At 49.0% G+C, this 12,069-nt stretch overlaps 1 protein-coding gene across 2 annotated transcripts; it reads right to left on the minus strand.

Moving 5' to 3' along the window:
* Nucleotides 1–839: 839 nt before the first annotated feature.
* On the minus strand, nucleotides 840–10,199 carry Wdr13 (WD repeat domain 13). Of its 2 annotated transcripts, XM_020182116.2 has the most exons (10): nucleotides 10,145–10,199; nucleotides 9,720–9,799; nucleotides 8,894–9,134; nucleotides 7,937–8,046; nucleotides 7,687–7,817; nucleotides 6,849–7,156; nucleotides 5,913–6,093; nucleotides 5,686–5,827; nucleotides 4,520–4,638; nucleotides 840–4,114 (listed from the first exon to the last, which is right to left on the minus strand). In XM_020182116.2, the coding sequence occupies exons 2-10, from the start codon at nucleotides 9,758–9,760 to the stop codon at nucleotides 3,930–3,932; spliced, it is 1,458 nt and encodes a 485-aa protein (XP_020037705.1). In that variant the 5' UTR covers nucleotides 9,761–9,799; nucleotides 10,145–10,199; the 3' UTR covers nucleotides 840–3,929. The 2 variants fall into 2 exon arrangements, with proteins under 2 accessions (XP_020037705.1, XP_020037706.1); XM_020182117.2 differs by lacking the exon at nucleotides 10,145–10,199 and having other exon boundaries at nucleotides 9,600–9,739.
* Nucleotides 10,200–12,069: the final 1,870 nt, after the last annotated feature.

Consider the following 12,069-nt stretch of genomic DNA (forward strand, 5'->3'; position numbering starts at 1 on the left):
TAAACAGACACCAGGGTTTGGGGTAAAATCAGAGGTGTATAACTAGTAGACTAGTTTATGGAGGTCAGGCCAGAAGACTATTGTATTAACAGAGAAAAAGTTAACAGAGGCTCAAGTTCAGGTTTAGACCTGAGGAGCATTAATCATAAGTTAACTGAGGTTTGGATTCAAGGGCCTGACAGAGTTATTGATGATGGAATTGTAAAGAGAATCCCAAATTGGAGTTTAGAACACCAAGATAGGATTGGAGGTGTGGCTCAAGAGGTAGAGCGCTTGCTTTGCAAGAGCAAAGCCCTGAATTTAAATCCCAGTCCTACCAAAAATCAAAACATCAAGACACTGATGGAACAGTCAAAGACTGAGGTTCAAAGTAAAGCAAGGGGTCCAGATGGTGGAAGTGTTAACAGAAGCCCAGGTTTGAGAGTAGGCCAGATGCACACTGATGGTAGTGGAGTTTAAAGTGCCTGTGTTTGAGACCATACTATATATGCATTGGTAAAGGAAACAGTAAGAAATGGCCAGGGGTGGGAGTGTAGCTCAGTGGTAGAGTACCTGCCTGGTATGCACACAGGTCTGGGCTCTGTCCCCAGAACTACAAACAAACAGTAGAATAGTTAACAGAGGCCTGGGCTTAAGTTTGAACCATATGGACATTCATGGTCCAACTGTTAACACAGCAGTGTGTAGCAAGTGTGAAGTCCCAGTACTGAGTTCAAGCCCCAGTACTGCAAAAATACACGCACACGCACACACACACACAGGTGTAGGTTGAAATTGACACTGGTGGTGAAGTAACTAATAGAGGCCCAAAGTCATGAATAAGGATCCTCAGAGCAAAATAATTAACAGAAACCCATGTTAAAATTCAAGGTCGGATCAGAAGACTGGTGGAATATTATACATAAATCTGGCTTGAGATTGGACTAGTAGTATACTGGCAGAAGAATAATTAACAAAGGCTCAGTTTCAGGCTCAGATGAGAGACGCCTTTAGTGGGGAAGCAGTTAACAAACACACAGGTTCAAAGTTAATCAAAAGGCACAGACCAGTTAATGGAGGCCTAGATTTGAGGGAAAACTAGAATGACATTGATGGTGGAATGGTTAACAGAACTTCAGATCTGATGTCAAAGCAGAGGCACAATGATGGTGGACAAGTTAACAGAGGCCCGCGTTTGACCAATAACATTATTTTTAATTCTTTATTATTTACTCAGTATTTATTTCCCCTTGGGTTGGAGTCAGGACAAGTATCACCAAGATGAGTTTAAAGTAGAATGTCAACTCTGCCACCTCAAAAATTTCACAAGGAGGAAATGCCCCAAAATCATGCACAATATTCATGATCAATCACCCTAAATCTAGACTCAATAAACAACATGAAGAAGCATGAAGAAAAGAGGAAAGTTAAAACAGGCTCCCCCAAATTATCTTGCCATCTATAGACCTCAGCTAAAACCAAGCATCTATTCGGTTACACTATGCAGAAGAGTTAACACACAGGTCTGAACTGTCCTCAGGAAGGCCTCCCTCAAGGTTGACCCTATGGTGTCTGGGATCTTGCATTTCAAAAGTGTCCCCATCACTCCCTAACAGGTAAAAATAGCTCACTATGCCTAAACTATTTGTATGAACAACGTACCTCGTGCCAAACACCTGCTTTCCTTCTGGGAGTCTGGAAATTTGGGTATGTGCCAGGCAGCGGGTGTCTACGTGATCAGCCCCTAATAAAAATCCTGGACACAGAACCTCTGATGAGTTTCCCTGGTTGGCAACATTTTCCATGTATTGTACAAAACCCATTACTGGGGGAACTGGGTACATCCTGTGTGAGTCCAGTAGGAGAGAACCTAACTACCAAAAACAACACAAAACAAAGTTACTCCAGTAGGAGAGAACCCTTGGGAACTTGTGTGCAATCTCCCTCACCTCACCAGAAATGGCCCCATGCGCCTTTTCACTTGGCTGTATCTTTTAGCTGTACTAATCACAGCCAGGAAGACAACCCTATGCTGAGTCTTGTGAGTCCTAGTAAATCACTGAGCCTGCAACTGGTTTGGGAATGCTGACAGACACGATCTTGACTACATGAACAATCCAGCTCACTCACATGCCTATCTCATCACCGTTTACCTTAAGGTCTGTCCAACAGAAGGAACAGCCAGAAATGCTTTAGGCTGCAAGTAACAACACTATCAAATAACAGCAGACTGAACAACCAAGAAGTTAGTATCCTTCCTCAAAGAGACTGCTGGTGTTAGTCCACAGCTCAGCAATATTGGGCTACTGTGATCTCGTGGACTAAGCTTGAGGTCCACAGATGTTAGCCACAGTTCAAATTGATGCACACGTGGCAGCACATGGAGCTAGAGGCAGGAAGCTGGAGCAAAAGCCTCTTTGACATTTCTGGAAACTTTCACATTTCCTAGTGACTATGGCCATTGATAAGGGATTTGGGTCATTTATCCCTATCAACATCCCAGTGATCTCTCCTGACTTGGAGAGATCCCTCCAATAGTCAATGTTATTCTTTGGTCTCTGCACTGTGCCAGGGCTGGAATTTGGGTCCTGGGTGGGCATGGGAGGAGATAGGGATGGATTTAGAGATTTCCCATTGCTTTCACTCCACAGCAGGAGCCCTGCACTGGCTTGGCACTCCAAGAACTCAAAACCTCTGCTCCCTGTGTGTGGGAGATATTCCAATGCGTAGACAAGTGTGGAGCCCACCCATACAGGGCCACCATGTTGGGAGTCTGTAAGTCTTGGCCTTATAATCTAGCATGATGAAATCCCTGGAGTTGAATCCAACATTCCCCACCCAACTCCTCCACTGCCACCAGATCACATCCCTCCTCCCTCAGTCAGGAAAAAAGCCAAGATCCTCACTATGGCCTGTCTGATCTCATCTTCTGTCACTCAGCCCAGGGACATTCTGGCCTATACAATATCCTTAAGCACACTCCAGCCTCAGTGCCTTTGCACTACCTTTTCTCTCTGTTGAGAATGTTCTTCTCCCCCACACATTATGGCTTCCCTCTCATTTCATTCAGCTCTTTGTTTAAATGCCACCCTGTTAGGAATGTCTTCCCTGATGACCTCACCCAAAAGAGCTAATCCCTACTCCTGCAATTCTATCTCCCTTCTTTATTTTTCCTCACACACTCATCTTTAGGTGACCTGTTATATACCAATGATCTTTGACTTATGACAGGGTTATGTCGCAAGAAGCCCATCGGCAGTTGAAAATATCCTAAGTTGAAAATGCAGTTAATCCATCTACCCTACCAAACATCCTAGCCTAGCCTGTCTTACGCATGCTCAGAACACTTCCACTAGCCTCCAGTTGGGCAAACTCATCTAATAGGAAGCCTGGTTTACAACATAGTGTGGATTAGTTCATGTAATGTACTGAATACTATACTAAAAGTGAAAAACAGATGGACTGACTAGATGGATACACTTTTGCACCATTGTAAAGTCAGAAAATCAGAAAGTTGAAAAACCGTAAGCTGAATCATCAAAAGTCAAGGACGAGCTGTACCACTATTGTGTGGGATTCAAGCCCACAAGGACAGGCAGGGATTTCTGTCAGTTTAGGTAACAGCTGTAGCCTCCATTCCTAGAACAATTCCTGGCACACCACAGATGCCCAGTGCTGTCTGCTGAATGCATGACTGTGTAAAACACTGTGACACAGCAGATATTCAGGAAGTGCTTGTTGAGTGGATGATCACGTCACTGCATAAATAAGTGGCCCCATTCTTCAGTGGGTCCTGGAGCTCCCTAGTGCCACCCTGTGGCAGACCTGGGAGCTGGCCCGCAACACAACCACAGAAACTTTATTACAACACAAGGCTGGGGTAGGGGTGAGGTGAAGTGGGGTGGGATGGGGAAGGACAGGACAGTAGGCAGGGCAGTGCTGGCAGGACCCTACTTTTGCTCCCGCCTCCAGACGATGACCATGCCACTGGCGTCACTGGAAGCCAGCAGGCTCTCGTCGCAGTTGAAGCTGACATCAAGCACAGGTGCACTGTGGCCCTGCAGCTTGTTGACAGCAGCCTTGGCCGCCCGCTCCACATCAAAGAAGTGCACGCACATGTCCTCACTGCCTGTCACTGTCCGGGCAAGAGGGAGAGGCCATCAGGAAGCTACTGGAATACCCCAGGTGTGAAGTCCTTGAGGTGTTTGAGGTATGAGGTCCCAGCATGTCTTGGGGAGGTCTAAGGGGACCATCCCTAGGTGGGAGGTCACCTGACTCTGTGGGTTCTACATTGTAGAATGTGAGGTCTCTGGGCTGTGTGGGGTTTGTCCCAGGCTGTGATGTTCCTGAGCTGTTTGGGGCTCTGTTTTCAAAACATTTGGAGCTGTGAGTCCCAGGGCGAGGCTGTCAGGGCATGAGAAGTCATGAGTCCCAGGCAGTAATGGCATCAGGGTGTTGTGATGTCTGAGCCGGGTTGGCAGCAGCCTTGGTCTCTGCCCCTCCCCCAGCTACCCAGGTCCCCTGCCCCTCTGGGACTCACCCACACAGGCCCCCTGGCGGAAGGACATGAGGGGGCAGAAGATACTGCGCACAGGGTGTGAACTCTGCTCAATAGGGAAGCTTCTCTTCAGCTGCAGGGTCCCCTCATTGTCCACCACCCTAAGGAGGAGATGAAAGACAGGCTCAGGACACAGCCTTGGCCCTCACCCCTGCACCTGAGTTCTTTCCAAGGTTTACAATACCCAGTTTTAAATTACTTTTTGAGACATGCATCTTGTTATGTTGTCTAGGATGGCCTTGAACTCATGGACTCAAGCAATCTTTCTGCCTTAGCCTCCCAAGTAGCTGGGATTGCAGGCATGTACCACCATTACAGGTGTATGCCATCACACTCAACTTTGGAGGTGATTTTTTGAAGTGCTTCAGGTATTTCAGTGCATGGCCCAGGCTGAGAGCTGCACTTGGGTAACATGACAGATGAGTGGAGAGAATAAACTCTCCTCCAAAATTAAAAGAAAAAATAAGGGCTGGGGGGGAATAGCTCTATGGTAGAGCATGTGCTTAGCATGCACAAGGTTATAGGTTCAATACCCAGCACCACAAAAAATAAATAAGATAAAACAAATGTGGGAAATAAGCCTCTGCTCGAAGGGGAGCTGATTTTTTTCTGGTTTTTTTTTTTTTCTGGTGTTGGGGTGGAACCCAGGGCTTTGCACATGGTAGGCAGGTGCTCTACACTGAGCTGCACACTTAGCCCTTGGTCCTAGGCTAATTTTATGCATCAGCTTGCTCAACGATGAAGTGGGGATAATGACAGTTATCTAGTTCACAGGCTGCTGTGAGGATTAAATGAGGTAATACAAAGAGTGCCTTGAATGGGGCCTGGCCACAGCAATTGCCATCCGGGTGCTCATTAATGCTATTACTACAGCTGCCACTACTGATACTATTATATTGTGCACCAAGTACCATTATACTGTATTGTTACCGATTTTTTTTTTTTGCTGGGGATGGAGCCCAGGGCTTTGTGCCTACTAGGCAAGTGTTCTACCACTGCGCTCCATCCCCGGCCCTACCATTATCATATTTTGAAGAGTCCAGATCTCCAGCCTCAAAGAAATAAATCTGATGGAGATGGGTCCTGCCCAGTCTGACGGAGGATGCAGGGCCTCCCTGCCCAGGTGGCCCTGATGGGGGCAGACCCACCTGTAGAGCAGCAGTTTGTTGAGGCAAGCATTGATGAGCAATGAGGGATCCCGGGCCTCACGGCTGACCCATGAACGGGCAGAGATGCTGGTCACAGGGCTGCCCTCATGTACCATTAGCCGCTTGGCTTTGGTCAGCTTCCCTGCAGCAGAGGAGGCAAAGGTGAGGGCGGAGTCCTGGAAGGACAGGAGGGAGAATACCCAGACACAGGTCTGTGGCCTGCCTACCTGTGGCCATGTCGAAGAGGAAGGAGAAGACACTGCCACGGTCATCACCTGCCCAGAGTAGCCGGCCAGGGGCATCGAAGGACAAAGCGAGGACACGGCCTGTCAGCTTGCTGGAGCCACCCTTCACTTTCTTGCCCGTGGAGATGTTCATGACATGCAGGTTGTGCTTGGCATTCCCCACCTGTAGGAGGAATGCACACACCATCATCTTGAGTCCAGCCAGTCCCTCCTCAAGTCCGACTACAGTGATGCTGTGGTGGGGAGGCCAGAGTTGACCAGGCATATACTCCTGCCCCTTAGCCAGCCCTTCTTGCAATTCACCCAGAGGAGGACAGCTACTCATGAACAGTAAGGGTCTCAAAGCCACAATGCTGCCCCTTGGCCATACTGAAAGCCACAGGGTTCTCCCAGGCCTGTAACATTATAGCGTTCCCCTGCTCCCTGACTGCTCCTTCCTAGATACTGTGGGGCTGTTGCCACTGAACACAGAAAGAGACCTGAGCACAGGCTCACTCTTGACCAGTTCCCCTGTACTTCATACCCCTACCCCAGGCCACGCCAGACTTTCCTTGTCTTTCCCCTGCCCTCTGAGTCTGCCCACAGTGGGGCTGCTGCTGACGGACCAGGTGAGCTTTCAGCCCCATCATCTTGCTCCTCAATAGCAGCCCCTGCAGGTGGTAAACAACTAGACTTTGGCTGATTTGAGCAGAGGGGTCCCAGGGTCATGACCCCATCCCAGCTTGGTACCCACAGAAGCTGTAACAGCAAGGTCATCCTGGACCAAGAACTGCATACTTCCCCGTTCTCTGGCCTGTTTCCCTTTGAGTCTGACCACAGTAGGGCTGCTGGGACAGGACTAAGGGGTCTTAGACCTTATACTCTGATGCCCTCAGACAGCCCTCTGGACCCGGCAGGCCCGCCCTTGATGAGCCTGACCACAGTGAGGTTGTTGTTGACAGGCTGGAAGGTGCAGCAGAGCAGTTCCGCGCCATCGGGGTCAGGGATCTCCCGGATGCAGCGGCCGTCCTCGGAGGCCCAGATACGCATGGTGGCATCAAGGGAGGTGGACACGAGGATGTCATTGGAGAGGGACCAGGCGAAGTCCGAGACACCACGAGTATGGCCCCGCAGGACACGGAGCACGGTGGGTGGGGCAGGCACCAGCTGGCACAGGGAGATGCTGCCGTCCAGTGAGCAGCAGGCCAGGCGGTGCCGGTCGTCATTGGCGAAGCGCACCCTTGGGACTGCAATGCCAAGGAGCCATTGGTGGGAATCAGCACATTTGCTGGGCATTTTCATTTATAAAAGGCTCCGATGTGTGTGCAGGGGCTAGGACCCCACTACACAAGGAATGAAGGCCTTAGCAAAGGACTTTCCTTGGCTTGACAAACCTCAAAAGGCCCTCTGCCAAAATGCTCCCTAAACCTCAGCAGGCCCTTTGTGAACTACAAAAGCCTTCTGCAATGCAAAAAAGCTCCTACTGTTTTAGTGAGTGCTTGATAATCGCTAAGGTCTCAGTAGTTTGCACAACCTTTGACACAGTGTAGCCCACTCTGCCCTCTGCAAGGGAGTTTTCAGTAAAAGCTTTGAACTCTTCCAAGTGACTCACAAACCCACAAAGCCTGCCGCAAGAAAGGTTCTCCTGAGTTTCTGAGGCTCTCTGCAGTATACAAAGTACTGAGACTTTGCAGAGGGCTTTTGAGTTTGCCAAAGGCTTTATGGGTGGTTGTTTGGACAAGTGTTTGGTGATGGGATCTGTCACCTACTGACTCACCTGCCTCATCAACATGCTGGTCAAAAACATGGTACATGCCCGCAAAGGCATAGTTCTCACTCAGCGATGTGTCTCCAGCCATTGCTCGACTTGCCTCCGCCACTGATGTGGGTACCACGCTGCCGGGAGGCCTGGATGCCAACAGGAAGTGAGGGGTGACAGGAGGTAGGTGTGGGTGTTTAGGCCCTGCCATGCCCCAGGGCCTTTCTCTTCCTCATAACCCCATCCTTGGGCTGTTTCCTTTGTGTACCTGTCCTCATAGACTGCACGGTTCATCTGAGCCTGCAGCTGGTAGGAGCCACGGCTGACTGAACGGCGGTGCCCTCGGGCCCCAAGGGTTCGAGGATCATCCTCAAAGTCCTGAAAAGAGAGTGAGTTAGGGTTTGTGCATCTTTAGTTTCTGAGATGTCAGGCATGGCGGAACATGCCTGTAATCCCAGCACTTAAGAGACCAAAGCAGGGGGATAATGAGTTTCAGGCCAGCCTGGGCTACATAGTAAGATTATGTCTAAAAAAAATGCCCCTGAGAACCACTGAGGTTGGAGCTTTTAAAACAGAAGCAAAACCTGATCCTTTCTCAACACATATGTCCCCTACCACCACCATAGCTGCTCAGCTGCATTACTGCAGTGACTTCTTCACTAGTTCCCCTGCTTCTGCCCTTTCCCTGCTTATCACATTCTCAATACAAGTTCTCTGAACAAACAATGAGTACTCTTTCCCTGAGAAAACCACTTGGTCTCACTTCATTCAGGTCTCAGTTGTCACTTCCTCTGAGAAGTCTTCACTGATCATCCCTATCAAACATAGCTTCCCTCTGTCACCAGTTCTTTTTGTGTGTGTGCTCGGTGCTGGGGACAGACTCCAAAGCTTCCCATATACTAGGCAAGTGCTCTAGCACTGAGCTACACCCTGCACTGAATGTTAGTCCTTTTTATTCCCCAAGTCTGCTTTATTTTTCTGTGGTAGTACTCACTATGCCATGGTAATTATTAACTTGTTTATCTGGCTTGCTATATGTTTACCAAAGTGTATGTTTTATTTACTGTGTTTATCATGTTTATTGACTTTGTTGGTATATTAGCTCTCCTCGTCTCTGTTGAGCCTAAGAGCTTCTTGCATGGGGCTGCAGGTGTTGGAGAAAAGTCTGTGGTGACGTGTTGGTGGCAAGCAAGCTGTATGGCAGGCAGTGTGGCCAGGAGCTCACCTCCATTCGGTCAAGAGTGGTGCGGCTGCTGCGAACGATGCTATTGCTATAGGCACGAGCACTGCCTGGCTCCGAGAGAGGCCCGTAGCGCTGGCCCAACAGCTGGCCTCGCAGTCTCAGGTACTGCCGACGCAGTGCTGGGGGATGCCCAGCCTTGGCATTCTCCCGCAGCAGCTGGCTGCGCCGGCGGATATACTGGGTCCGAAACTGCGGAAACGTTGGTGTGCGGTAGGCGTTGTACCTGCGGGTCAGGAGGCAGAGCGGGCAGTAAGCACAGGACAGAGGGAATCAATCAGCTCTAGATACACTGCAGGGCAATGAGGTGTGTGGCAGTGACTAGGGTCAGGGTGGCAAGAGTGATCAATAGCTGTGTTGGGGGCCAATATGGAATGATTGAGTCAATGCCAACACTAACAGGCATGGTGATAAAACTCAGACTGGCACATTAGGGCAATGGTAGGGATTAGTGTGGGATGGTGATGGGATCACAACTGGAGTAGCGATGATATTAACACAAGTCGGGGGAGGCGATGGGAACTAGGGCTAGGATGACACCAACCTGAGCTGCACTTTCCCCCTTCTAAACTCTGCCTCTATAGGCATGCATATATTTAACCGCATTTCCCCAGCAGGCATTTTAGAACCCTCGCAGACCCTGCAATCTTCTGGCGGGAGGCCCCTACACCCTGATACTGCGCATGCTCACCTCTGGCATGCCCACGCAGCCACACGAGGCAAGTTCTCCGCCCAGCCTTATTTATCGGCATTGCGCATGCACCACAGTAAGTTCCGTTCCGTTCCCTTGGGCTTCGACCCCACGCCTCACCTCGCGTCCACTGCTAAGACTTGCTGCCACACCGCGGCCATTCCCCGGCCTCCTCCTCTGGCGTGTCCGCCCGCGGGAGCCTGCAGGACAAGGGCTTGGAATGTCAGCGTCCCCAGCGAAGGGATCTAGTTCCACCCCTTCTGCCAGGTGATCATTGCCATAGACACTGAGTCCCTCCAGGCCGGGGATGTCGCGAAATCCCCTGGGCTGTTACCATGGTCATCGCCTTAGCCCTACCCTTCCTGGGCAGCCGCCGGGTGACTCACAACAGCAATTCAGACCTGACCCCGCCCCTCCACAGTCGCCATAGCGACGCCCCTCCCCCGCCTAGCAATCCTTGCATGACATTCCCCACCCATCTTGCCCCTGCCGCCCTCCGCTTTCCCTGCTTGGGTCCAAGAGCATAGCCCAGGACTGAGGACCACCTCCGGGGCTGCCTCCGGCTCTTGAGGCCCCCGGGGCGGCCCTGAGAGCAGTGACACCCGTTCCTTCTGTCTCTCTTCTCCCTTTCTCAGGCTCCAGGCAAGATGGCCGTCTGCTACCCGAAAGAGCTGCCGAGCACAGAACAAACAGATAGAAACCTTTCCCAGGGCGTGGGAGTCTCGCAGGCGCACTAAGGGACAGTAGCTTCCGGTACAAGGATGGAGGCTCCACCCCTTGAGTTCTACCCACTCCCTCATGGAACTTTTTGAAGTTCTATACAGGGATAATGTCCTAGGGTTACAGTCTGCGAATCATTCACTGGAAATCAGAACTACTACTTTCTTGCAAAAGAGTGATTTAGGCTACTTCTTAGCAGCATAAACTTGACTGAGCAAAACTTGAATACTAGAATAAAATATAATCATCCATGCAAAAACCCCTAGAAAGTTCTCTAGTTCTCATAGTGACTTTTGGGCATATGGAAACCTCTGTGATAAGAAGAGTCCGTGTATGTGTGTGTAGCCCAGGAAGCTTGAGGCTTGGGTCTCTAAAGGCAGAAGGCACAATTAAGCAAAACAAGTTTTGAGACTTGGACCCAAGGGAGGCATCTTTTTAACTGCAACTGCAAGCTGCATAGCATAGCCCAGGCTGGTTTGATCGTCCGTCCAGTCTCCACCTCCCAAGTGCTGGGATTAGGTTTCCAACAGTTCATTTTAACATCAAAGGATGAATAGAATTTACAAAGTTGAAATTCAAGGTGTAATAGTTTCCTATTGTATCTTAACACTTATCACACTATTTTGTAACAAATACATTTAACTTAACACTGTTTTTGGAACCAACTGAAATGAGATACATCCAAAACCATATTACTCTTTTTCTGTGTTCTAACAAAAATAGATCATAGTGAATCAAATTAATTTAGCACCTCCCTTGTCCCTGTAAGCTCTCAGTATGTTCTCATAGTAACACAGTTGCTAAAGAATAAACGATTTCACTGCACAAACATAACCTTAACAAGACCACCAACATTTATTTGACAAAGTGCTGGGAACTGTTCAAGGTGACTTACATGTATTAATACATTTACTCTTAACAGGAATCTTTTGGGTCCTATTATCCCCATTTTACAGAGGAAAATCTGAGCCCCTGGAGTTCAAGAGCAACATTTTATTTAATTGGTGACCAACATTGGGGTTTATTTTCATGTCCTTTTTTCCAACAAAAGGTGCACTGTTGGGTTTGGGGTATGGATCAAGTGGTAGAGCACTCGCCTAGCATGCATGAGGCCCTGGGTTCAATCCCCAGTACCACAAAAAAAATGCAGTGATCACTGTTTCCCCACTTACTTCTACCCTCGATAGACAGAGCTCCACCCCCATCCCACCACTCTGTTCTAAAGAAACATGTTGGGAGGACAGAAAATTCAGATGCCAAGGAGATTGTTGTCAGAATTTTTTTGCTTTTACTTTTTTTTTTGGCAGTACTGGGGTTTGAACTCAGGGCCTCACACTTGTTAGGCAGGCACTGTACTACTTCAGTCACTCCACAGTCTTTTTGCATTTACAATATTCATATATGTATATATATACATATATATATGAAAGATATATATGTAAATACATACATATATATATATATTGGTAGCACTGGGGTTTGAACTCAGAGCTTCATGCTTGCTAGGCAGGCATTCTTACTGCTTGAGCCACTCGAAAGACATTTTTGAGGTAGGGTCTCACCCTGTAGCCCAGGTTGGCCTTGATGTGATCCTCCTGCCTCAGTCTCCTTAGTGCTGGGATTACAGGTATGTACCACACCACAACCAGCTTGAACTTTTTTTGATGGTGTTGCAGGTCAAACCCAGGGCCTTGTGCATGCTAGGCAAGTACTCTACCACTAAGCTATGTCTCCAGCCTGCAAACATTTT

This window comes from Castor canadensis, chromosome X, assembly GCF_047511655.1.
Source record: "Castor canadensis chromosome X, mCasCan1.hap1v2, whole genome shotgun sequence".
In the NCBI taxonomy this organism is placed as follows: Eukaryota; Metazoa; Chordata; class Mammalia; order Rodentia; family Castoridae; genus Castor; species Castor canadensis.